We start from the raw sequence: 27718 nt of genomic DNA on the forward strand, positions 1-27718 counted from the left end.
ACTACACAGTATCAGCCATGTTATAATCTAGTAAAAGTAATTAATAGTAAATTAGAATTCCACAGTATCAGTTATTTAAGTAAAATGACTAAAAAAACCTTGCGACCCTAATAAGACGCTGCAGTTCTAATCGTAGAATCATTTTTTATGGTCCTGGCTGCTTGTTAGTGCTGGGCACGACTGTACACGGCGGCTTCTTCTTCACGCCCCTTCACTCCTGCTGGAGCCATAAAGTCGTCGGGAAGCGGTTTCTGTGGAAACTAATGGATCATTAGTGTAAAACTGATGAGTGGGCAAAAACATCCTCACGCTCACCAAAGATTCAGCAAAAGAAAAGTGTTATTGTGTGTTTCTTTCCACCTCCTGCACGAGTTTTAACCTGTGATGGTCTGACGAAGCTTCATGACGCAGTGTCATTATTTTCAGATTCCACTAGATGGCGGTCTCGGCACTATTTTACTTTGTTTTGAACAACAGTTCTAATGAAACATCACATCATTTTTAAACTGATGGCGCCACCTACTGACCTCTAAACAACATGACACTGCTTCATGAAGCTTCATCAGACCATCACTATTTTTAACCATCGCGTGACCTTTAAAACCTTTCATGAACGAAAAGTGGTGTTATGTAAGGGGTGTGACCTCTGATGAGTCACAAGATTACAAACAATGCAAAGAATTGTGACACTCATAAACATGTCCGCCCAAAACAAAGGACAATACCTATTCAAAATAAAAGCATCCTCCCTCAGATGAAACGTGTTCTGTATTTTGGATTTTAAATAGCAGAATTGACCTTTAAATATTGTATTTATGTTCAAATTAATATTTTAAATAAAACCATGGCAGAGAAAGATGCATTGACAACAATATATTTAAAAAATGATTAAGAAAAAAAGTTTATAAAGTTACATGAAAAGTCACTCTCTACCTTGCCCGCATTCTTTTCATCGCCTCTGTCTGTTAGTCTGGGTGATTAAAGCCCAGTTCTCAAGCTGCTGGTGTTGAATTGTGGAACAACAAAATTGTATTGTTCTGATTTACCACTAAGTCTCTAAGTCGTTTCAACAACAAGATTATGTATTTTTAATAGAGTTTCTCTAAGCATACCTCTGGCAAAAAGAAGAAACATAACAATCTATTTGTTATTGTTTAAATCTTTTAAATTATTATTTTTTTCTTTTTACGGTAATAATTACCCAAGGGGGCACTTTAGGTAGAACTTTATTGATCCCTCAGGAAATTGTGTTTTGTTTTTTGTCATTATTAGATGTTATTGCTTAAGAGGGTGTCAAACCAGGAGAAAGAAGCAAAACAAAAACATATATTCCTAGTAACATGAATAAATAACAATTTATTAGTCTTTTAATTGCAGATTAATTCATAAACCCATATAGAATCCTTATTAAAAGCATATTACCATACATTAACTGTGACAAGTCATTTGACTAACCATATTTCTCTGGATTAATCATCCTAATCTGTTTACATGCTCCGCGTAATAGCCACAGATGGATCATGTAGATTAGGATTACACGTCATGAATAGAAGATTGTCGATACTGATTTTATTTTGATCCACCCATGAACTGCGACAAACACACAACAACAGGATTAACTTTATGAGATGACATCACAGATGATGTTGGATATCTTCCCAATAATGCAAACATTTAAAAGAAACAATGTTTGTCTTCATACTTTTTTAATTTAAAATGTAAATCTTGTTTTTGCTTCACGTCCACTCGAGTGGAAATAAAGATGATTTAATGCAGAGCATCGGATAGTTCTTGAATTTGGTTAAAATGTTCTGTGGTAGACTTTTTAAAAATCCATTATGAATCTGAGGCTACTTAACATTCAATTGGTTTCCATTTTAGTTTCCATAACATGTTTTGTAGAGGCTCTACTCCAAGTCTATTTCGGATGTAAGAGCTCCCATCCACACATGAGATGGTGACACCCAAACAAAGGAGTCAGTTTTGTCCATTTGCTTTTGAGGCTATGAATGATTGACACAGTACATTTGTGATTCATCTGTGAATCATTATCAGACTTTATTTCCTAACGGTCTACGTCATAAAGTGGGCGTGGCCTCCCTGGGACCACCGCTGTCAGTCAGCGACGTCACCATAAATAGCAACCGAGCCAGTTGTTTTGGAGAAGAAGAAGAAAAGATCTCGGTGCGGAAGAATCCTCGGATTTTCGCTTGAAAAACAAGTGTCTTATTTTTCCCTCCGCTGCCGTGTCTTTTGACGTAACACGTATCGGAAACATGTCCACTCCGGCGAGGAGAAGGCTTATGAGAGATTTTAAAAGGTAAAGTGTCGTCTCGTCTCGCCACATAGTCCTGCCTGTGTGTGGCTAACGACGTTAGCCGTCGGAGCTAACCTAGCTTAGCCGCCGTTAAAAACACATCAAATAAGACGCTAAAACTGATTTTATTTGGCGTGATACACTAACATATGATTCGTTTTGTGTTAAATGTTTTATCAAGGGAGATACCTGGCGTATATCAACGTCACTAAATTGGATTTAAATCAACAGCTTGTTCTTGGTTTTACTGTTTTTTTCAAAGCTAGCTTTTATCTCGTCTATTCTGTTTGTTTGTCAGGGACTGCAGTTCGATATCTGGAGCCTTTTATCGTGTGTTGTTGTTTATTGAAAGTACAGCCAATGTGATTTACTTGAACACCTGTTATTAGTTTCACATTTAACGTGTAGCTGTTTGATTCCCACTGACTTGGTCCTGATGATGGAGTGAACCCGTCCATCACTGGGTTCATGGTTCGAGCCAGTAACTGATCTGACACCAGCTTGTTTCCAGGACTCTGTTGCTGCATCTTTTTCAGTGGGATATCGAATCCCCGGTCTGCTGTTATGGAGCAAAACAAATGGTTGTTTTGTGCCTCCATGTGGTTATTTCCTGACACCATAAGATCCGCCTTCCTGCTTGAGCTCCATATGGTATATCCACTGTTGTGTGTTTGTCGCTCATGCACACACACCTGTCGATGGGGGGGGAAAAAAGGAGCCAAGCTCTTCTGCAAAGAATAGCCGAGGAAGCAGGGCGGATAAAGTGTCAGCCCAGTGCAACTCAACTCTGCAGTGGCAGTCCTCAGGTGGTTAAACTCTGCGAGCGCACGGTTCAAAACGACAACACATTCTTAGTCTTAACCTTTTTCGACCCGCGTCACTGCAGTAGGACAGCCACTCCTGTTTGACGTTGACACAAATAATAAGCACGATACATTAATAAAGCTGCTGAAAGCATTGAGCAGCACTTGGTGTGGTATTTTGCTTATTTAAATAGGTTGTATACTCCAGAGATTAATTTAAAATGTGTCGGTCTCCTAACCGATTTAGTCTCCATTTCACAGGCAGGAATATGTATATTGTAGGGTTTTTCATTTGGGGAATGGTCTGATCACTTTGTTATGATTTCACGCTTTTATAGCATTAAATAGAAACTGTTGTTTTCTTACAAACTTGTCAACGTTTGACGTGGCAGTGCTGTAATAGAGTTCAATAATGTTACTTATGTAAAACCATCTGCAGCCATAGTTCATTTTTTATTTAGGTCCAATGGTACTGTATCTTCTGAATACAAATGGGAAGAACTGGAAACAAAACTGATCAACTTCTGCAAGAAAAGTTTGATCAAAACGTCAAAATTCTGTAAAATAAAATGAAGAATTACAAGTGAATAGTAAAAACGTCCTGCGTGACTGAAACGCTGACATAACAAAGATGACAACAAAATGCTGACTTTTATACACGCTGTCATCTAGTGTGTCTAAGTTTAAGGAGATGAAAATAATTGAGACCCGAATAGCCTTTTTTTTAATTCTCATTGGTCTCCCAGTTCCACTGGACAAGTTGTTTAGGATTGCTTGATTTTATTGGGTTCAATTAAAATACTTTTTACTTAATTCAGTCCTGGTTATTCAATAGAAACTAACTTGATCCAATCATTAGTTGCAAAAAAGCTACAAAGGACATTTTAATTTGGATGGTTCCAGGAAAAAGCCTGTTGTTGATGCTGATGTTTTCGTTTATATTATAATATTACCCAAGAAGTCTGCTCATGTATTACAAGAGAAAGATGTTACACGCTTATTTTTTTTAACTATAAATAATTATAATTATGAAGACGAGTTAAATTAACCTAAAAACTGTAAAGGCTCAGTGGGGAAATGGATATTGCAACATAAGGAAAGTGTAATTCACTTTAGTAATTACTGTCAAGACAGGCTAATTGGGGTGTATAATCTTTAGTGAGAGGAATGACACATTTCCCACAATGCCACTTAATTTCAGCCTCACTGATTTCCATGGATTGTTTGATATCTTTAAGTCTTCAAAAACCTCTGCTTCCAAAAGTAGACATGCAGGGCATGGACTTGTTTAACCAGCAGCTTTTGTTTAGCATTGTCACAAACCTTCAGAATCCTTCACACGTATGTGCAGTGTTTCGTTGACGTCTTTGTTGCTAAGCAATTGTAACAGTGGCATCTTTGAAGTCCTAGATCCTGCTGAAATTACTTCATGGGTTTGTTTTTGTTGGTGAAAACAGAGTGCGAGGTGAAACCTGTGTAGTTGTGATCCTTGGCTGGTGTTTTTGGTGGTTAAGTACTTCAGGAGGTAGTAGATAAAAACTATTTGTTTAAATTGAATGTTCTTGTTATTAAACATGGGATGTCCTGCTGGAGGGCGGTAATAAAAAAGATGTTTCCTGTGGCTTCAGCTGCCATTTCACTGACACACCTTAATCCCTCAAGGTTTGGAATAGATGGGAGTAACTAGTTTAATAGAAGCAAGTATGTTTTGGCTGGGTACAGCTGCAGCGTACTACCTGATGGTGATGAAGTGGTGAAATTTGAAATACTCTGCCGCAACTAAAATGCTTTATTTCAATTTACTATTAATTATCAGATTAGAACATGGCTGATACTGCGTCGTAAAATGGGGGAGCTGCTCACGAATGATCTAAATCTATGACCTGTAAGACCGGAGCGTCCGTCTGTTAACCCAGCATGGTGGTTGTGCTAGCTGGTCATTTAAGGTGAAGCAACAGGCGCCAGAGAAAAGGGATCCGATCTTTTAAGTCAGGATGTTCGTGTCCTGATTAGTAATAAAGCGTCAGTGAGGATGTTAATTAAACTGCACTTCCTTCTAAATATTTCCCTTCTTTTGAACGAATGAAACCCCTCATTGGTCATGTCTTTGACAGACTTCAAGAAGACCCTCCAACTGGTGTGAGCGGAGCCCCTTCAGAGAACAACATCATGCTTTGGAATGCTGTAATTTTTGGGTGAGTTTCTTTTCAACTCAGCATTGTTTGTGGAATGCTGCTCAGAATTCAACAGGTCTTGAAAGTCTGTCTTTTTTTTTAAGATAAATCAAGTAGCAGCTGCAGGTGAACGATCAGGGAGAAAACAAACGGATGCTGATTAGATTAAGATCAAATCCCAAACCAAGCTGTTGCTAGAAGAACACATTCTAAACTTGTCAACTTGTTTTTGCTGTTTTTCTTTTAACATTCATATGAATATAGAATTAGTTTAATTTATAATAGACAATTTCAATGTCTTAGTTAAATTAAACAATTCTAATCTGATTCCTTTGATAATTCTGTGTTTAATTTAGTAAATTGTCAGTGATGCAACACGTGCACGTTTCTCTCCAACTGTCCCTCAAGATGATCTGCTAGTTTAACAGAATGGTATTTCTGTATTTATCTTGTGACTCTTATAAAATAACGTTATAATGGCACAAAATAAAAAAAGCACAGTGAAGTTTTCTAATTAAATCAGATTTCTTTTTTTTTGGACACTGCCGTGTGTTAAAAATATTTTAAGTACACCTAGAAAAAAGATTTGCAGTTAGAAATTCACACTCAAAGTCATCTTATTTAAATAGAGGATAGTTATTTTAGGAGTAAATGTTTTTCCTGTTTCTTACCCTTTGTTCTCGTCTTCTGCAGACCTGTCGGGACACCATTTGAAGATGGTAAGATGATTGTCTTTTTGTAAATACACTTGATTTCATATGTTTTTCTACCTTCAAATTTTAATAGTCTATGGTATGTGAGATTATTTTGTGACCTTAATCCCTGGAGAGTGGAACTCATCCAGTCTCAAAGTGGCAATGTGTTTTCAGTGTGGTCTGGTCATACGGTTTAATGTTACCAGCTTTTCTTTCTAGTTACTCCTGAGACGACCCTGTGTCTTCATGCATTTCTTAATATGGATCTAGGCCGTGTAATGTTTTATTTTATTTTGTTTACCTTTCATTGGTATTATGAAAAAACATGTATCGATATTATCTGTTTAAATCATGAGCATTTTTGTAAAAGACGTTTTAATCTGTACTGCCACCACAAAAATGCCAATGTTGTGTTTACTACACTTTTTCTGAAAAGCACTTTATCACAGAGATATAAATATCTTCACAAACAAGGACATTTTTTGAAATAAGTGTGATTTAAATATATAAATATAATCTATTTGGATTATAAAATGGGGAAGAAAAATGAAAATCAATAAAAAAAATGCATCAACTTCTGTTCAGTTCTAATCAGAAAATCCTGTAATTCAATGATTTTCTGATGGGTGTCCTCTGAGTTGAGTTCAAGTATGTTGGGGTCTTTTTCACAAATGAGTGGGAGAATGAGAGGCGGGTCGGAGCAGCGTCAGCAGTCACAGTACATGGACGCTGCTCTCATCTGAAATAAAGAGAGCTGATCCAAAAGAACCTAAATTCTGGATACACCAGTTGATAGATGCCTATAGTCATGAACAGTGTGGAGTGACTGAAAGAACAAGATTAGTTATTTTGGTCACTAGATTAGTTAAATAGTTTTGCTTGGACTTGAGCCGCATTAATACAGACAACTTCATGCCACACTTGCTATGGCTCAACTCTAAACCTTACACCACGGCATCACACTTATCTGTTAAAGCTTCCTTTCACTCTTGCTGCCACTATGATTAAACTCCACCCTGTCTGCACACTCTTCTTCGCCTCCCCTCCACGTAATTCAATCAACTTGCATCTATTAAACTGCAACTTTTTTTAAAAACCTTTTTGATTCAACTAAAGACAATTTGTTCTTTTTAATTCCATGGACATTATCATCCACTTCCAGGGAACACTGATTCAGTTGGCAGGACCTCAGGTTCTGTTGCTAGATGCTGATCATTAAATCATGAGTCTGGTCGGGTTCCTGTCTCCTGCAGAGTCGACATCTCATCCAGACTCTGGAGGATTAACTTCCTCAAGCAGAACCAGTGATATTTATAGTCCCCCCCCCCCCGTGTACACTTTCAACCCCCCCACATCTGTATGACACCGACTTAGAGCTACTTTTATAACCTGTTTCCATCTCTCTCTCTCCCTCAGGAACATTTAAGCTTCTGATAGAGTTTTCCGAGGAGTATCCAAACAAGCCCCCAACAGTCCGCTTTGTCTCCAGAATGTTTCACCCCAATGGTGAGTGTCTTGTTTAATATTTCATTTGGTGATAATTCTTATGATGTTGAAATGTTCTTGTGTCTTGTGACGTGTATGTAAAGCAAGAGTATCTTCTAGTAACAGTCATGGTTGTGTGTTTCTCCAGTTTATGCAGATGGAAGTATATGTTTAGACATCCTTCAGAATCGCTGGAGCCCAACGTACGACGTTTCGTCCATACTCACCTCCATCCAGGTAAGTGGACTTCATAACTAGCAGGTAGTTTTATTTATGAATTTAGCTTTGGGGACGAGGAGAGTCTAAGGCCATTTCTTTTAGGCTCCAAAGTCCAAAATGTATTTTATCAGCCACTCCTGAGTGATGAAATGAAACTGGTGATACTTTTTGTGTTTTGATAATTAGTTAAAGTCAGGGCTGGGAAATTATATTTATTTAGGGGCCTCATTATATCCTGACACTGTTATAATGGGCCGAAAAATTATCAATAAATACCAATAAATTATTATCATTATATTAATTGTATTTGTGTATATATATTCTAAAGAAATAAAAATAATATTTAATCCAATTTTAAATGAATTACAATTTTTAAAAAAAATGCGTTATTATGCTATAAATAATTTGTGTAATATTGTGTATGTGTGTAGAGACTACTATTATAGTTGTTAGAAAGCCTGGATTATCTTAACCTTTTTTGGGCTGCATAATTTGCACACTTTGCCCTGGTCTGGATAAAGTTATTATTTCACTAATTTTCTAATCGACCTCATGTCGACTTTTTGGAGTTGCAGGCAGAAAAGTGTTTCTGGGCGACTGGAGCTCACTTTTCTTCATCCAATAAGACACTTAAAAAAAACCTAATACAAAAGCAATTTTCCATTAACTTTTCGGTAAAATCGGTTACTTTGAGCATGTTTTGTTCTTAAATTAAAAATGTTTACTCATCTAAATTTGACTCCAACTCCCTGTTTTAAATAAAATCACCTCAGAATAAACAATTAACATTTATAATTATGATCACTGGCCCCCACTAGTGTCAAAAAGGTGCAACTGCATGGAAGGTTGTGTTTCCAGAGAAAGTCGTTTGTTGTTTCATTTAATATTGTTATTTTCCGGTTAACTTGGAAAAAGTCGAACATGTTCAGAACCTCATGTTTGCTTTTAGTCGTAGTATTTCATTGTGGATTCACTTAATCAAAGCTAAATGTTAATGTAGTATTTAGTACCTACTGCTCGGTCAAACCTACCACATGTTATTTATACATAACCTTGTTTCCCGCCACAGTCTTTGCTTGACGAGCCGAACCCGAACAGCCCGGCCAACAGTCAGGCCGCACAGCTCTACCAGGAAAACAAGCGGGAGTACGAGAAGAGGGTGACGGCCATCGTGGAGCAGAGCTGGGTGGACGTCTGAGCCTCCCTCGGGGGTCACACCACAAGCTCCTCCGCCACCATCATCGCACCACTTTCATTTTTACCTCATCGAGAAAACAGCAAGTATATCAGACAAAGTGCCACCAACGAATAAACCAATATCCAGAAGAACCACAGAGGACGTTAATCGCTTGCCGATAGATGAGAACCGAAGGAGGGGAATCTTTCTGTTTCTGTCTGTCCTTTTTTTCTAAAAGTTTTTTTTTTAATGCATGTTTCCAACTAAGTTATTGCTCATACAATTTGTAATATATCTTGTTTAGAGCTTCTTCTTCTTTTTACTTTTATCTGTCCTTGTTTTAAATGTCTGCTGGATGTCGATGACCAAATATGTGGAGACCAGAGTGAGAGGAGTCGCAGAACAATCGCCTGCTCTGTTCCGACCCGTTATTTTGAGCGCTGCTGTAATTTTAGTCGCACGCGTCACGGCCAAGTCTCCCCTGCAACCATGATTCACGGCTCCCTCGCCAGCTCCTTTATTTCCAGCGTCAGGTTATATGAGGAGGCAGCAAACAGTCCGTCAGGAGGACGGCCGCGAGCGTGTGATTAAAATAAACGTAGGAACTGAGACGAGGGAACTCGTCGTCCATCAGAAGGAGTCGTCGCATAATAGGAGGCAGATTTTCAGCTTGTTTACCTTTTATTTCAAACAAAGATGGTGCGTTTCCCTCTCAAGATCTCTCGCAGCTGACACGCGGAGGAAGTGGCAGATCAAAAAGCTGGCGTCCGCGCTCGAGCCCATCTGGAGATGACGGCAGTTTCCATAGGAACGCCGTCTATTGAAATCCTCGCATCATGCGTCTCTTTTTACTTTCTATATCTGCGTTTTGGTTTATTTGATGTCTGGACGAATGCGACACAAAGATGCTCCCCCGTTGAAAAGTTAACCATATATATTGTGGCAAGTGATTTATTTTACCCCGAAAAAGCAGAAGAGATGTGAAATTTTGTGAATTGAAAAAGTGTATAGTTATAACAAAATCCTGTATAAACATAATAAAACACATTTTTCAGACTTTGATTTTTTTTTTTTTTTTGGGAGTCATTTGTTCATTTTACAACTAATCGTTGTCTAGCAAATTTAGTTAAGTAAAAGATAACTGAGGTCAGTTAAAGGTCAGTTTATAAGGTCAGTTTTCACTTATGGTGAAATAGAAAAGTTCTAGTCTTGGATAATCAACTTAATAGTCGCATGAAAGGTTGCCGGTTTCCTTCCACGTTGAGAGGGAGCCAACTTCTGACTTTTCTGTGTGGAGTTTGTATGTTCTCCCCGTGTTGCGGGGGGTTTACTCCAGTTTCCTCCCACCATACGTATGGTGAATGGTTCCGTCTTTGTGTGCCCTTCAACAGACTGATGTCCCGTCCAGGGTGTCCCCCGCCACTTGCCCGATGAAACTGGGATAGGCTCCAGCCCCCCCCCCATGAGGGATTAAGCGGCATGGAAAATAAATGAGTTAAAGTAAAAGCTTAGCTGTGAATCTTAACAATGCGCTTCTGTTAGTTTATTTTGTATTTCGTCATATTTCAGAAATTGAGGAGGTTCTCTTCATTTACACTTTTTATTAAATTTAAAAAAAATGAAGGTTAGAGATTAAGGTACATTTGCAACTACTTTTTCTTTTTACATTATTCATCAGAAAATGTCAAATACAAATCTGATATTTTGACAACTTGAATTGAAGAGCTCCAAAGTGGAAACATTACAAGTACTAATTAATTTTCATGTCTTTCATTGATTTGCTAGAAGAATAGAAGTCAAAAAAATACAAAGATGCATCACTCGTATAAGCAAGGCTGGTCCAGGTTTAGAAGTTATGGTTGAGGGGTTAAAAAATAACCACTAACAGAGAACATCATTATTGAGTCAGTTTTATTTTATTAAAAATTACAAAACACAAGAATGATCACTAAATGTTCAGTTGGTTTACACATCAGATGTTTGTTTTTCATCCCTTTAAACAAGCAAAAAATGTCTCTGATTTTCTCTGGGGGAAAAGTTGTTGATGTCAGTTGCAGACCTTCCACAGTTACAGAGACTGTGAAGAGACAATAACAAAGCGTTAGAGATGTTTCATTTAAGAACTTAAAGGGATAGTTCACCCAAAAGTATACTCATTTTCTACTCACACTCATGTCATCTAAGGGTTGGGATTATTTTCAGACTCATCTGTTACTTTTTAGAGTTATAGGCCAAAATGTTTGTCCGTTTGAATAAAGCAAATGATGCTCAGTGTTTTTTATCTTTATCTTCGTCCAAAAAGACACTTAAAAACATCCAAATACCCCTATTTTACTCATCTGGAATGTACTGTAAGTATTTAAGTAATTATTATTTCCAAAGTGCCTTTCTAGACCAGGGTCACAGAGCGCTTATACAATCAAAAACAATACACAGTTAACACTATATACTTTAAAAGATCAAGACACATAAGACAAACACAACAGCCACAAAAAAGTTAAGAAAAAGTCTGCACAAATAAAACGGTCTTAAGATGCTTCTTGAAGGAGTGACTAGACTCCATCAAATGCAGAGGGAGCAGAATGTCCATCTTGTATTGAAGCCTTGACGAGAGGATTTTTTCTGGAAAAACTTGAATATGTATATATTTTTATCTTGTTTGTATCTGAAGTTTGAAGAATAACATGGGAAGTACTCCAGGTATATAGCGCTTCGCGTGTAGACAGTAGGACTGTATGCGTTCTGGTCTAGTTTTTCTGACAACTGAGCATTTTTCTATTACTCTAAAAAGGAACGGATTTCTTTGAAAATAATCCCAACCATTAGTGGACATGAGGGCGAGTTGAAGGTGAGTAAGGTTTGAATGTTGGGTGAACTATCAGTATAAGTTTGACAGTACCTTCTGTGCCTTCATGATCTCGTCTCTCATCTTGAAAACAGGCGCATCTTCAACTTCAATACCTTCAGCCATCTCGTTTACTTTGTCCAGCATCTCTTTGCTGTAGCTGAAATGAGAAGAAGAATTTTTAATTCACAAATATAACCATTTTAATGTATACGAATAACAATCTGAACCTGAACGTGTAAAGAAAAAAATATTTTAAGGTTAATTTATCAAATGAATGGTTTAGTTTTTGTCACAGATTCATACAATTTAATTATTTTCAGCCTGGTTTGTTGTCATAAAAAACAGTTTACGTACCGACAGCCCATGAAGACGTTGTTCGCCCAGACCATGGACAAGGCGAGCAGCTGGTCAAACATTTCTGGCTCAAAATCGTTGAAGTTTCGCAGGAGAAAATCCCTCCTCGCTATCCATTGCTTTTCGCTTTCCCAGTAACCACGACTCTTGTTTACCTGTTTGGCCACCTTTTTGTTTTGTTGGATAAATTCTTCGACGTCGAAAGAAGACATGTTTTCAGCATGGAACAACAAACTGCGCGCATGCGCCGAGGAACTACTTCCGCTAGGGCCGGTGTCGAACAGTGATGACGTCATCGAATGGCCACGCAAGTTTCTTTTTTATATATTTAAGAATATCAATGAAACGTATTCTCCCATGCTTCTTATCGTTGGCAGCTTTAAAATGATTAAAAAAAACGGCATCTTAAAATATTATTTTCTTTTACAATATATGAAATTTCTACAAAATAATTCCTTTCCGTTTTTATTATACCTCAATTTTATTTTGCCCTTTAAATGTACTTATTTTTATTTCTATAGTATCATCAAAGCTACCGTGCCTAGTATTTTATCTATTTTAAACAGAATATGTGTATGGCTCATTAATGACAAAATAAACAAACAAATCAGTATTGTATATTAATACTGTAAAAATTATTTATTGACACAACTTGAAAAAATACAAATAGAAAATTACTTTTTAAAACATCTTTTTGCTTACAAAATAATATTTACAAAGGTTTGCTTGTCCACACATTGGGTTGAAGAATCTATTTGAGCCACGAATGCCGCTGAAGCTCCTTCAGTGTGGCCCTGTGATCTTCATCCACCAGGAGGCACAAATTCAGGAAGTCCATCCCTCCTGTAAAATATAAATAAACACTGGTTTGTTCTTGTCCATGCACAACACATCCTGTCACGCAGTATTTAGGATTATTTCTGCTTCTAATAAATAAACTGCTGTACCGTCAGAGAGGTCCCGTACATGCTTCAGAGTCCCCTCTAAGTACTTCTTGGTGCTGAAGCCTCTGTAGGAGCTGGTCAGCTGCCACATCATGGCTCCAAACTGCCACACTGTCGTGGGCCCGGAGTTGTACTCCTCGTGCCACAGAACCTCAGGTGGAGCGAATGATGGAGTTCCTGAAAAACACAGCAATGATCTAAATAAACTCGAGACCACTTTACTTCTTATTAAAATGATTACAACATAGCAGGTTTTTCTTCGCAAATGGAGCTAAAATTATGTACGTAAACTGCTTTTTATTTCATGAATGTCAATTATCTATTTTGGTTTGTCTCTCAAGAGTTGCTGTAAAGTTGATATTCTGGTCTTATTTAAATGGATGCAATGTTATGCTAAAAACTGTCCCTAAAATAAGATTAATATTTTCAAAGGGGAGCCAAGAGGGATATTGCAGAAAAAATCCCTTTTTTTTAATGATTTCTGTCCCCTTTATTTTTTTTTACTTACAGATGTGAACCACTATTGCAAATACCTTTGTATGCACTTGATAATAAAATATAAATGTTTTTTGTAATTTTTTTTATACAGTTCTCTCCTGTATGGAATTTTTCAACAGGTGGCATAGAAATAAAAAAATAGATAAATTATGTTCTATGGATATTTCTTTTTTTTTTTTTTTTTACTATTATTTTGGGGAAAAAACAACATATATTGTCTGAAATAACATTAGCATGACAATCCTGATAAGATGAGATAAGATGCCTGTTACGGTAAAATGTACTAGACCTAGCAGTAATCACTTATCTCTTGTGTTATCTCAAGGTCAAGGTGACCCAGAGCCTCCAAGGGTTGAAAACAAATCCCATCAGATTATATTGATCAGTCAGATCAATAAAGTAATTCTAAATACATGTGTTTAGTGATGGTCTGATGAAGCTTCATGAAACAGTGTCATGTTGTTTAGAGGTCAGTAGGTGGCGCCATCGGTTTAAAAATGTGATGTTTCATTAGAACAGTTGTTAAAAACAAAGGAAAATAGTGCAGAGACCGCCATCTAGTGGACCATCTTTTTTTAAATTCTGCCACTAAGTCACGGATGTGGCTTACCAGCAAACATTCCGGGCTGGTACGGCTCCTCGCTCACCAGGCAGCTGCAGCCAAAGTCGATGATCTTGATTCGAGGGGAAGCAGAGTTGGTTTGAACCAGGATGTTTTTCTCTTTGATATCTCGGTGGAAGACTCCGTTAGCGTGGATGTGGATAAGAGCCGCCACCGTCTGTCTCAGGATGTTCTGAAAGATAGGACGCAGCGAATGAGAGCTAATATATGATGTTGTATCAGACTACTCATGGAACTCAGCAGCTGCCTATCGTCATATACATTTATATTAATAATAATAATAATAATCTCTATTTATATAGCGCCTTTCTATTACCATTTTTCTAGGATGTGATTAAGAGTAATATGTGTAAAAAAAATGTTGTATACATTTATTTGAAGTAGGCTCGAATGATCATTTGAAAAAAATTTAACATTTAACAAATTAGCAAATATAATGCTTCATACATTATTTGAAATAATTAGGTTGATGATTGAATAAAAATATTTCAAATTAACAATATGTTTTTATGTATTTTAAATTTTATATTACTAATATTTTTCTTTTGAAAGCAAAAATCACATGAGTACACTTTTATAAAATAATGTTCAGAAATATACTTGTCTGACTTTCAATGTAATAAAAACATATATATATTAATTGTTTAAAAATATATACAAGTTTAGTTCTACAACATCAATTATTTGTTTAATTTTTATGCCAAATTAATTATTTTAACATTGTAATCAGAGTAAATGCTGGAAATATTCCTTGTTTTAACTTTTAGTTTGTGTTAAAAAATGTGCATTTTATTGTTCTATTAGATGTTTTACCTGTCCATCGTGTTGCGCTATCTAATCCATAAAAACAGTCTTTTCACATGTACTTTCAAGTCTACAGTTTCTGTTTCCTTTCGTTAAAAATGGTGGATCTTGGGGTCTGAGGCGGGCGTGAGCGAGTCGTTTCAGTCCAGTCGCTACTTATGCTAAACACACTCGCCACGTCTAGGTGACGGTTTTATTCTATTCAGGTGTAAATCTGTCTCATCAGGCCTGCTATGTATGAGGTGCATCAGCTCTATTGTCTTGGTAATTCATGGACATTTATGTCGCCACAGAAACTTCAATCTTAAATATTTAGAAAGTGAAGAACCGCACGTTGACATCGAACAACTTTCTTTAACTGGTCTTTTTTTTTAAATTAATTTATCAGATTACCGTAGGAATAATAGCTTGCGTAAGATAGTAATGCATAATATCGTAGCCCAGACTATTAAAGTGGATTTATATTCGATTGTTTTGTCCAAAACGCCTGTAATAAGTATACTTGAAGAACATTGTATGAGTATAGCAAGTATACAAAGGTATATAGAATGTATAGTACCCCTTTTGTAGCTTCTTCTGACTAAATTGAAACATTTTAAATTCACAGAAATACTTTCAAGTATACTAAATATACATTTTAAGTTTACAGTTTAGTTTTTGTTTTTAGTGTGTATGTCTTTAAGATATTGCAAATGAGCACACATATTATTTGCCATAAACCAGAACTCCAGCACTACTTAAGTATACCCATATAGATTTATAATGGAGGTAATATCTTAAAGCAAACGTGTGTATCTAACAATTGCACCAAAAAGTCTGTTTTCTGCCACCATTCATCTACTCCCATAATCCTTTGCATTATTGACTTCTGGATCACCACCCTAATACAGTTGCCTAAAGAAAAAAGTATACAGTACATTCCATAAAGTATTCTTGATTATCTTGATTGAACTATTTTAAGTATAGTTTGTCAAAGGTAAACTTCATGAGTATACTCATAGTACACTTGCATATACTTGCGTATACCACTCCAAGTACTCCTTACATCACTGATCTGATCCAGCCTTACACCCCAGCTCGGGCTCTGAGGTCTGTGGATCAGAATCTACTTATGGTTCCTCGCACACGGTTCAGGACCAGAGGAGAGAAATACTTCCAGGCTGTTGCTCCTAAGCTTTGGAACGATCTTCTTCTCTCCTTGCGCTTGATGGATCTACTGACTCCTTTAAGAAACATCTTAAGACGTTTCTATTTGTTCAGGCTTTTCCTTGATTTCCTGTTGTGTTATCAGTTTTATCTTGACCTTTAAAGTATAGACTTTATTGAATATTGTTTTGATTGTTTAAGCGCTTTGTGACCCTGGTCTGGAAAAGCGTTATACAAATAAAAAAATACTTACTTACTTACTTACTTACAAGTATAGTAGTATAACATAAGTATATTCGGGGCAAAATACAGTGTAAAGACAGAGCTGTGTATCTTACGCAACTGTGAGAACGGAGATGAAAGTTTTGTTCAGTTTTTGTTCATGATCAAGTCGATGCGATACAGATCTGTCTTGACAAGCACCGGACACGAATCCCTGCCCACAACATTCCTACCACACATCGGCACCAATGCAAGGGTTGTTGGTGAAACCTCTTAAATCGAATGGTTCTTCAGTTTAGTTTCTGGTTGTGCTAAAACCGTTAGAATTGCTTTGAGATCCACCCTCAGGGTTCAGACCTCATCCATACGTATCTAGTGATGATGTAGAGTTGTTGGGTTTTCTACTTTTAAATTAGTTTGGCAGGATGTTTTGGAGGTGTACTTCCTCTGTAGAATAGTTTTATCTGCAAGTGCCCTTCGACTAAACAACACAATCTAGTGGATGATATCAAACCACTCCAGATGCTTCAGATTGCAGATGAGTGTCCTTGTGAAACTATCATGTGTTTTTTCTTTTTAATATCTACCTTGGTCTGGTCCTCCGTCAGGTACCCTCTCTCCTTGTAGTACGAGTGGAGGTCGGTCGCACACACGGGTCGCTCCATGATGAGGACGGCGTAGTTCTTCAGGTCAAAAAGGTCCAGCAGTTTGACGACGAAATGAGACCTTTGACCTCCTCTCATCATGAGCGCCGCCTCCTTGATGGTCCTGCACTCGACTCCGTTGGTGACCTGAGCGTTGAACGACTCGGTTACTTTAACGACCAGACCAACAAATCACGACAATCCATCCCAGCGCTTACGATGTTTGTGTATTTGACCTGGCACTTGTTGATGAACTTCACGGCGACCTGCAGGGGAAAAAAAACATTGATGAATATAACGTAAATATCAAGGTTTCTTTTGACGAGGGGTTACTCACCGGAGTGTTGTCAGCTTTCCGTCGGCCCGCGCACACCATCCCGAAACCTCCTTTGGCGAAGGCGTCATGAACTTCATACAAGTCCTCAAGAAGGGCTGAGGTCAAAGAAAAACAGATTTATGTTTGTTTTTTATTGATGGAACAGGAAGTGCCTCAAAAAGGCACAAAAAAAGAAGAACCAGTTTAGTACTGTTGCTACTGTAGAACATGTGGAAATATTTAAGCTAATAGGTCTGAAGCTAATATGTCTGAAACTAGCATGTCCGAAGCTAATAGGTCTGAAGCTAATAGCTCTGAAGCTAATAGCTCTGAAGCTAATAGCTCTGAAGCTAATAGCTCTGAAGCTAATTGGTCTAAAGCTAATAGATCTGAAGCTAATATGTCTAAAGCTAATAGCTCTGAAGCTAATATGTCTGAAACTAGCATGTCTACAGCTAATATGTCTGAAGCTAATAGGTCTAAAGCTAATAGTTCTGAAGCTAATAGGTCTGAAACTAGCACGTATGAAGCTAATAGGTCTGAAGCTAATAGATCTGAAACTAGCAGGTCTGAAACTAGCATTTATGAAGCTAATCGGTCTAAAGCTAATAGGTCTGAATCTAATAGGTCTTAAACTAGCATGTATGACGCTAATAGGTCTGAAGCTAATAGATCTGAAACTAGCAGGTCGGAAACTAGCATGTCTAAAGCTAATAGGTTGGAAGATAGCATGGCTGAAGCTAATAGGTTGGAAGATAGCATGTCTGAAGCTAATAAGTCTAGTAAGATGTCTAATTGTAAACAACCAGAAAACAATTTGTTTCAATGATTTTTGTGATTTACATTTGAACAACAATTGGAGGTTCTAGGGGACTTTTGTCATGGTAATACAGTACATATTTAAATACAATGCAAAGATAAGAGTACGCTTACCTTAAGATAAGATGCCTTTATATGTTACACTCAAGAGAAGAGACATTTTTTATTTTTTGAATTTGTTTTGTACATTTGCTCTGTGCATTTATTGGCACAAACTTAAAAAATGTGTCGATCAAACGGGCAAAATGTTTGACACTTAGTTCATGAGCTGAACAAAATGTTCACGTATCGTTTTGGCTTTCATAGGAAGTCTAATCGTAATATATATCTGTCTCTTTTTCTGTTACGATTTTCTCGTGATTTCAGATCAGATAAGTATTAAACCAATTATGCCAAAAATATATATTATAGCATTGTATATTATTTTTTATTTGAATTAAGAAAAAAAGATTCTTCAAGAGGCAATAAATACTCACACACCCTAAAACTCAATAGTCATATTTGGAGACTATAATTTATAATAAAATTAAAATTGTAAGTTTCTAAATGAACTTTGACCTTGCGAGGGCCACATATATAAAGTGAAAGGGCTGCATGTGGCCCCCATTTTCCATATTTCTAAGGCATTAGGTTTTAGGCATTAAGTCAAATATTGGATCGTCTGGACATGATCTTATAATTACTATTTAATATATTGATGTTTTTCGTGGGCCACATACATGAGTTGAAGGGTCAGATTTGGCCCCCGGAGCAATTTTCTCTCTAGACTAAACTTTCATTTTAAATGTTTTGAAATCACCGTACGCAACATATGTTCAACAAAGCTATCCCAGTGGACCTGCTCACCTCGACTGCGCCACACACAGACGGGGGTCTCCGTCCTCCTCCTCTTTCTCGGAGGGACGTCTTGTGTGTTGCAGCTCTTGTCGGTCGAGGTTCTGACCTGGATTCTCTCCATCTCTTCACTGATCCGGATCCTCTCCGGTGTGACCCCTTATGTCCTGAGGTCAAGTTAGGATGGGTGTTGATTGGCTGCTTTAGATTGAGGTGCTCAAGTCCAGCATTAGGCCTTTGTTTACAGACCCCCACACCCACACGCTAGAGGTGGTCTCATCTACGTATGAATTGAAACTTAAGTATTTGCCAGGACGCGGCACCTGAGAGGAGAAACCAAAGATTGATTAACCAGCTTGGATTAACTATATACTCCGTTTTTTATTTATTTTACATTTAAAGTCATTTTAATAATCATTTGAATTATGATACATAATTAACTACATTGAATAACTATATTATACATAAGAACTCAAGAGTACATTCAAATACATTTGCATAAATACAAGATATAGCTTAAAAACTTTTAATTTGAATATGTGTTTAAACATTCTAATTTATTCTTTCAAACTTTACCAAAAGTTAATAATAAAATCAAACCAAATTTAAATTGTAAAAAAAAAATTGTAACAAAGTACTACTTTAAAAACAAATGTTTATACGTACATTTTATCAACATTATTAACAGTAACATTTTATTGGCTAAATTCAATTTACTGCTTTTTAATTATATTATGGTATCTTTGAGTTTGTTTGATCATTTTATCTATCTATCAGTAATCTAATCTTGTTTTCTAGATTGATTGTAATCTGCGATATTAACTAACAAAGAGATCAGAGAACAGATTAAGTCAATTATCTGTTTCTGACTGTTACTTACGACTTGTTTTACATATTTGTTTTTTTCTTCTTTAAACTGTATCCAAATATACTTAATTAGTGAAATTACAATAATAATAAATACATAAAATATTCTGTTTTTTATATGATATTTTGTAAATAATTATTAACGGGTGCATATATTTTAGTTATTTTGTACGTGTTTTTACAGTAATTCATTTAGTTATATTATATATTACAATTATTTGTAATGTATTAATCAAGTGTTGGAAGCAAGTGATAGCTATTAAGCTAGCCATCAAGCTAGCTAGCAAGGAAAAACTAAGCACGTTTTAGGACTTTCATAAGTATATTATAATTTATTCTTAACTCAAAGAAATACTAGATGCAGAAAAAGTAAGTAAGTAAGTAATATTTATTTATATAGCGCTTTTCGAGACCAGGGTCACAAAGCGCTTAGACAATCAAAACAATACTCAAAAAAGTACATACTTTAAAGATCAAGATAATACTGAGAACAACACAGGAGTTCGAGAAATTCAAGGAAAAGACGAAACTACTCACTCTAGATAAAAGCTTCTTTCCTCACACTGGCTGCTGGTTCAAGACCCAGTTTTTGATGAATGTACTTTTTCAAATACAAATAAAAAAAATGACATTCATTTAATTTAGAAGAAGATTGAGATTGTACATCTAAATATTTGTTAAAATACAGCTAATATAGCTTCTGTTTTGCATCGTCGTTTTTGTTTATGTATTTATTTTAATTTCAATGAAATCTTGTGTAAATAAATTGATGTTAATTCTGTCTGTTTCCTGAAAAACCTTGTTATTAATCTTTAATTCATATTAAGGAACTTTGTTGTCTCATCACAGCTATGATGATGCTACTTGGTTGACATCATCTTTAAGGTCACATAAACCACTTAAATGTAAAGTTCTAAAGTTATTAAAGCATTATCTTGTTTGTTCCATTTTATTAGTAATTTTTGTAAACATGAGCCACGATTTGTCGCCTCATCAGAGACCACCTGATGACCTAAGTGAGTAAGACTTTAGTAAATAGCTATGACTGTCTTTCACAACTGTCAATATAGGAGGTTTATTTAAATGATTTGACGTTTACTGTTTAGTTTCCATCATCTTTCATAATAATTATTACATTTTTATGGCAACTTTAAAACGTTCATTAGTCACAAGGTGCTTTACATAAATGCATAAATAAAACAAACGTGATTAATCAAAATAAATGAAACAGTAAATTAAGAACAGGACAGAAATAACATTAATATAATAAAAAAATGGTTAATTTCTATTACTTAATAAACTAGCAAGTGAGCGTATTATGCAACAAAATAATTAAGTGTGAAAATGAAATTAATAAATCAAGTTATAAGACTAAACAACATAAAATCTGTAAAGGTTTGGAGGCTCAGATTTTACCAGTTTTATTTCCTCAGGCAGCTTTTATATGATTTAATATTCTACAAAATTAAAATCTGAAGCACAGTAATACTATTGTAACTCTATTTACTCTTAAAAAGTAAATAAGTAGTTGGTAAAGTCTTTGTTGCAGTTGTTTCTTTGAACTGTAACTATGACATCACAATAGTGAGTAAACACCGGCGTCATAAAAGCAGTGACAGAATATTTCGAGTTTTATAGCAAATATTAAATATCATTTAAGCCCTCATCACTATCTGTTGATTACAAAACAGTATCCAGTAAATATGGAAAAGAAAAATATCGTAAATAAAATAGCTCGACACATCAAATATTTGTCTAGGAAATTGTATTTTTCTCCTCCAAATTGTTGATTTCATGGAGATGATTTTCAGTTGAACTCAGACTTGTGCTCCGAGAGAAGACCAGTAAAGTCGACAAGCGCAGAGCAGACAGTGATCTAGAGCTGGAAGATAAAAAACAGAAGTTAAGCGAGTCTTCTGTCGAGGCCTTCGACATCTCCTGCGCCAGTGTTGACGCAGCCAACGACAGCAGTTCCCAGAACTCAGTAGCTCTCAACACTGAAGGTGATATATGTACAGAAAATATATTAAATCCTGTCACAAACAAAGTATGTGATCTGATCAAACAATCCAGTCAGATTTGAAAACCAACTATTTTATTATATTATTCAGAATCGTTTATGGCCAGTATTTCAAACACAACACAGGATAATTTGTGGTGAGGACAGTATAGAATGAAAAGAATGACAATTATGAATTGAATTAATTAATCAAAATTAGATTGTTGATTAAAAATCCAATGAAATCATAGTTATTAAATTAAAGAGGAATATCAAATAACATATATATATATATATTTACCTTGTATTTATAACTGTATATTTATATACATTTATGTATTTATTGATGTATTTATTAATTTATTGATAAAAGTTTCATTTGAGACAGTTAAACTAATCTCCACCATCCATTAATTTTAATGGCCTACATTCAGTTAAAATTTAAATACATTTTTGCCTTTTAAATATGGTTAATAGCATGGAAGTCAATTAGACAGCAGATGGCAGCAGCGTTCTTAAAAACCCTTTTACTGAACTACAAAAACAGATGGCGCAAGATAAAAGTATTATTAATAATTATAAATATGAATCATTTCTAATGGATCCAGATGGAGATCCAATCAAAACCTTTGTTTAAACAGATTTTTTTTCATTAAAATACAATTATCACTGCATTATCATTTGTTTGTGGTTTTGCTAACAGCCAGATGATCACTATCATCACAAACTTATTGAAGGAGATAGCTTTGTTTTATTTTTTGTGTGAACACAAGTGTGATTTTTTCATTTTGTATATTTTCTTCTAAAATCTTTTGTTTCTCATGCAGAGACTGACCAGCCAACGGACAATGCCGACAAAACTGAGTCCAACATGAAGGAGCAGAACGAAGAAGTCTCAGTTCATAGAAAACGGAGCCGTAAGAGGAAACATCTGGTAGAAGAACAGACACCTGAGGAGGACCAGTTGACAGGACTTCCTAACTGGGCCTGCAGCAGCAGAAGTGAGATTGTTTTTAACAGTAAAGTACTCGTCGAGATGGTGAAACATTTCACACTCGTAGCTATTGATGGTCTGATGAAGCTTCATGAAGCAGTGTCATGTTGTTTAGAGGTCAGTAGGTGGCGCCATCAGTTTAAAAATTATGTTTCATTGGAACAGTTGATCAAAAAAAAGGAAAATAGTGCAGAGACCGCCATCTAGTGGACTCTGATAACGACACTGCTTCATGAAGCTTCATCAGACCATCACTACTCGTTACTGTCGTTAAGTCTGTGTCTGATAGACTAGTAACCTGTCCAAAGAACTTACTAAACACACCTGAAGTCATCATAATAAAACCCTGAAATATTGGTCACTTTAACCCTTGTGTTATCTCAGGGTCAAGGTGACCCGAAGCCCCCCAAAAATGTGTTTGCTTTATCCCTTGTGTTGCTTCTGCCACTGCACATGTATTTCTGGAAGCCAGGGAGGTCGTTCACCCTGACCCAGAGACAACACAAGGGATACCACAAACACATTTTCCCCCCCGGGGCCCTCGGGTCACCTTGACCCTGCGATAAAACAAGGGTTAAAAACATACAGTTTCAGAGAACATGGCGACGATTGACATGTTATATTTTCATCAATTTTGAGGATAAATAATCGTAAAATGTTACAGTGATGAGTTACAGCGTAAGTTGTAAATGCTCTTTTACATTTTTATGGCAAACTAACCATAAAACTCAATCAGTTTCAGTTTTAGTTTCAAGTATTTAAAATAGTCCATAATCTTAGTTGCTAAATCCTGTAATTTTCATAATCTAATTGAAAGTTAAAAGAATTGAAAGTTAAAATCCAGTTATGTTTTATGACTTTTCTTCTATTTAAATCATTATTATAAAGTAAAAAATCATCACTGTACTTTTGATTATCATCTAGATATTAAAAAAATCCATATCTTGGAAAAAGAAACAAAATTGTGTGCCATTTTTTTACAATTCTATTTTTTTTAAAAAATCTAGATTTAGTTGTAATAAACAACTGCATGCATTGATGTTTCAGTTCGATTTGAGAACCGCTACGAGGTTGGAGAAGTCTTGGCTGAAGGTGGAGTCGGGGTGGTGTGCGCTGGCTGGCGTAAGTCCGATAACGTCTCGGTAAGTTGTCACCAGTCGAGGGCAAAGTTGTTTTTCCATCACTCTTCTGCTCAATGGTGGCTCTTATATTTCTCTTCTCTGCCTCAGGTGGCCATTAAGTTTGTCAACAAGCATCACGTGGAATACACAAAGATTGTGAGTCGTCTGAACAACGGGAGAAAGAAGTCGTTGTTCTAATTCCAGTGTTTTTGGGACTCTCAGGTGGCCAAGGGGGAGGAGTGGAAGATCAACGAAGAAGTGGCCATGACAGCCAGGGCAGCTGAAGGACAGATCCAACCCATGGTTATTAACCTGATGGACTTCTACGACCTGGACACGGACGCCATCCTCATCCTAGAGAGGCCGCTGGACATGGTCGACCTCAACAAGTTCATCAAGGACAGAGGGAACTGCCTGGCAGAAGAGCTAACAAGGGTATATGGCGGTGCTCGGGGGCCACTTTTGATACATTGGCTGTTGTAAGGGGCCATCAAGCAAAAAGATATGAGAAAACAATTATGATTCTATTGTATTTTATATAATTTTTTTATAAAAAAAAAGTATTCTGTTAGAAACACTTTTTTCACCAGATATCTTTTTAATTACAAAAAAGTCCTTAAACAAACAAAAAGAAATGTATTAAGAAACTTGTAATGAATAACAGAAATACATCCAAAATAAAAGTGTTAGTTTCTACTAGATCTTTCAACCGAATGATCTAGTATATGAGATACTTGCAAATATGCCTTAAAGAAAAATTCAAATTCATCTTAACCTTATCTCAGGGTCAATGTGACCCGAAGGCCTAATAACAAATGTGTTTGCGGTATCCCTTGTGTTGTTCACCTTGACCCAGAGACAACACAAGGGATACCTCAAACACATTTGTGGTCAGGCCTCCCTAAGATAACACAAGTTAAAATAAGAATTACCTCTAAAGACTATAAATCAAAGGTACATTTTCCAAGGGGTCACATTGTATAAGTGCTATTTGAGGGGAGGGAGGGGGGCATCATGCTAACAAAAATAAGGGATCATAAGAGAGGGAAACAAGTTTTATCGTATATTATTTGGTTTTATTTAAACATAAACCCTAAACACTAATGTTCTGAAGATTAAAAAACACTGAGTTTTAAGACAACATTTTTATTTAGTCCTCGACTAAATAACTTAAAATTGTGTTAAGAGTTGAACTGTAATGAATAATAAACATTAATTCATGATCAGTTCATGGTCCGCACATCACCTGCTGGAAATTGTCCTACAGAGGCGTTAAAGGTCAAAATTATGGATTTTAAAGTCACATATTTGAGTTACAAATACGTACATGTGTGCATTTGTCGAAAGTTTCCCGCATCAACCAATCACGGTCCTCTTGCATCGCAGAGCATCATGAAACAAGTGGTCGCTGCGGCCGCTCACGTCCTCGGTAACAACATCTTCCACCGAGACATCAAGGAGCACAACATCCTGATCCAGGAGCACATGTCCAGCCCGAGCATCAGGATCATAGACTTCAGCTGCAGCTGCTTCGTCAGCGAGGAGCCGTATGACGTCGGCAGGTTTGCTGGTGAGTACTTCAATATCTGCTGGCAAACTTAAATGTGATGATTTTCCATCTAAAGTTGTTGTTGCTCCTCTGTCTTTAATCCAGGAACTCAGTCGCTGGCTCCTCCAGAGGTGATCCTGGGCGACGAGTACAGGTCCGGTCCCACCACGGTCTGGCAGCTCGGAGCGCTGATGTGGCAGCTCACCAGCTTCTACCGCAACTTCAGCACCATCAAGTTCATGGCCAAAAGCTTATCTCACGTGGGCCTACTTTCCAAATGTAACAAACACACTAAAATATTATTTTTTTAAGAAATATTAAAATATTTAATTCTTGATTTTGATCATATCATTTAGATGCAGAAGACTTTCTGAAAATTTGCCTCTTGCCAGAAGAAAAGAGAGCCACGATGGAGCAGCTGCAGCAGCATCCATGGCTGACTTACTGACGTTTGCTCATCAACCTCCTCTTTTAATGTGAAGCTCCGGCGTCAAACATGGACCTGGCAAATTATTTTTTGTGGCCGTCAAGTGCTGTTCTTGGTAGAGATGGTCTGATGACTCTTTATGAAGCAGTGTCATTATTTTCAGAGTCCACTAGATGGCGGCCTCTGCACTATTTTCCTTTTTGTTAAACAACTGTGCTGTGTCTCAAATCGCATACTTCTCTTAGTATACTAGAAGTTAGTATGCATCAGTTTATTGTACGTACTAACTAGTACGCAAATTCTCCACAGATAGTATGTCTCAAATCAAACTCTGCTGCTACACAATAACAGGAAATCACATGACAGCTTCTTCTTCTACTTCTATTTAACGATGGTTTCAACCAGCTGTTTGAACGCTATCGCCACCTGCTGGCAGCACGTTTTGCAAGTTTGGAAAAAGAAATTAAGAAAAAATATGAGAATCGAAATATTCGCGAGATATTTAAACTGGTATCAGCACTGAAGACGTGTTTATCCTCGTACTGCTGCTGAAAATGCACCTGTAAGTATATGAATATATATACATATATATATGACGTAACTTCCGTTTAAAACTTCATTAAGATGGCGGCCATTTAGGGTGGTTAGTGTCCCATCGAACCATACTCAGTTTTGTGGGCGTTTTAGTACACCAATTTAGTGTGCAAGGCGTACTCAATTTCGCATACTAAGAATTGAGACGCACTAACGCACTAAAAATACTAACTTTGAGTACGCTAGTATGCGATTTGAGACACAGCACTAATCTAATGAAACATTAAATGATTGCGGCGCCACCTACTGACCTCTAAACAACGTCACCTTCTCATGAGGCTTCAGTTCTTGGATTCCTTTGGAATATGGTTTGAACATTTTTCCTCCTTGAGAAAAATGTGTACTACTTTTTTTTGTGGATCATTAAGTTATAAAACATAGATGGCTTTAAGTTGGAAACAAAGCAGAAACAATTGGAAAGAATAACAAAGTTCACCGGATACAGTAGGTACTGTTTGCCTGAGAACAATATTCTAAAAATGGCATATAAATAATAATAATTTGTTTACTTTAAACCTTTTTTTTAATTGTATCTATGTATTTAATCATATTTGACAAACACACAATTTCTCCTTGTTTTTAGTCTTGCACCAAAATAATTGTATAAATTAATTTTATCTTTATTTTACAGAAACGCCTTTTTTTATTTCATTTGTACCTCTCTCTTTGCGCTTGATGGAGTTTACTGACTCCTTTAAGAAACATCTTAAGATGTTTTTATTTTTTCAGGCTTTTCCTTGATTTTCTGGAACTCCTGCTGTGTTATCAGTTTTTATCTTGATCTTTAAAATATATACTTTAATGAATATTGTTTTGATTGTTTAAGTGCTTTGTGACCCTGGTCTGGAAAAGCGCTATACAAATAAAAATTACTTACTTACTTACTTACTATTCCACATGTGTTATTTATTTTTGTTTGTTCTCAGATTTAAAACTAATCCATAATCACAACAACTTTTTTTCTTATGGAGCCAACAGAACGATACACAATCAAAGCATTACATTGCATTTACTTGTGTAATACAGATGTTTAAAACAATTATTTGGATAATTAAAGTGACATTTAAAGTTTCAGCAAAATTAAATTTAAACTATTATTTATTATTATTATTTTGTCCTGTAGACTATACCAAATAAGTTAGCAATTAGCATTTGGCTGCTAATTCCTGTGCTGGTAAAAGAGCCTGATCTTTAATAATAATAATCAGTTGAACCAGAAGAGCTAATAAGTCTATATATAACTAGT

The 27718-nt window shown here is 36.2% G+C and overlaps 4 protein-coding genes across 6 annotated transcripts; 2 read left to right on the top strand and 2 right to left on the bottom strand.

Moving 5' to 3' along the window:
• The first annotated feature begins 2155 nt into the window (after window positions 1-2155).
• Window positions 2156-9926, top strand: ube2b (ubiquitin-conjugating enzyme E2B (RAD6 homolog)). Its single transcript, XM_087807468.1, has 6 exons — window positions 2156-2320; window positions 5235-5315; window positions 5988-6013; window positions 7406-7495; window positions 7623-7711; window positions 8763-9926. The coding sequence occupies exons 1-6, from the start codon at window positions 2277-2279 to the stop codon at window positions 8889-8891; spliced, it is 459 nt and encodes a 152-aa protein (XP_087663594.1). The 5' UTR covers window positions 2156-2276; the 3' UTR covers window positions 8892-9926.
• An 838-nt stretch (window positions 9927-10764) lies between these two features.
• On the bottom strand, window positions 10765-12323 carry xtbd1 (XRN2 binding domain containing 1). Its single transcript, XM_087807597.1, has 3 exons — window positions 12073-12323; window positions 11770-11875; window positions 10765-10947 (listed from the first exon to the last, which is right to left on the bottom strand). Exons 1-3 carry the CDS (start codon window positions 12282-12284, stop codon window positions 10939-10941), a joined length of 327 nt encoding a protein of 108 aa, XP_087663723.1. The 5' UTR covers window positions 12285-12323; the 3' UTR covers window positions 10765-10938.
• Window positions 12324-12798: 475 nt separating this feature from the next.
• LOC148066430 (serine/threonine-protein kinase pim-2-like) lies at window positions 12799-20545 on the bottom strand. 2 transcript variants are annotated; one of them, XM_087807538.1, is made up of 8 exons: window positions 20326-20545; window positions 18934-19088; window positions 17290-17384; window positions 17171-17218; window positions 16896-17099; window positions 14125-14308; window positions 13020-13193; window positions 12799-12915 (listed from the first exon to the last, which is right to left on the bottom strand). In XM_087807538.1, the coding sequence occupies exons 2-8, from the start codon at window positions 19043-19045 to the stop codon at window positions 12824-12826; spliced, it is 909 nt and encodes a 302-aa protein (XP_087663664.1). In that variant the 5' UTR covers window positions 19046-19088; window positions 20326-20545; the 3' UTR covers window positions 12799-12823. The 2 variants fall into 2 exon arrangements, with proteins under 2 accessions (XP_087663664.1, XP_087663663.1); XM_087807537.1 differs by having other exon boundaries at window positions 18934-19244.
• Window positions 20546-20740: 195 nt separating this feature from the next.
• On the top strand, window positions 20741-27361 carry LOC148066431 (serine/threonine-protein kinase pim-2-like). Of its 2 annotated transcripts, XM_087807382.1 has the most exons (9): window positions 20741-20804; window positions 21600-21791; window positions 22615-22788; window positions 23829-23923; window positions 24011-24058; window positions 24125-24337; window positions 25289-25472; window positions 25557-25730; window positions 25808-27361. In XM_087807382.1, exons 1-9 carry the CDS (start codon window positions 20759-20761, stop codon window positions 25897-25899), a joined length of 1218 nt encoding a protein of 405 aa, XP_087663508.1. In that variant the 5' UTR covers window positions 20741-20758; the 3' UTR covers window positions 25900-27361. The 2 variants fall into 2 exon arrangements, with proteins under 2 accessions (XP_087663508.1, XP_087663509.1); XM_087807383.1 differs by lacking the exon at window positions 21600-21791 and having other exon boundaries at window positions 20752-20804.
• Window positions 27362-27718: the final 357 nt, after the last annotated feature.

This window comes from Callionymus lyra, chromosome 14 (genome assembly GCF_982586985.1).
Source record: "Callionymus lyra chromosome 14, fCalLyr1.hap1.1, whole genome shotgun sequence".
NCBI classification, from domain to species: Eukaryota; Metazoa; Chordata; class Actinopteri; order Syngnathiformes; family Callionymidae; genus Callionymus; species Callionymus lyra.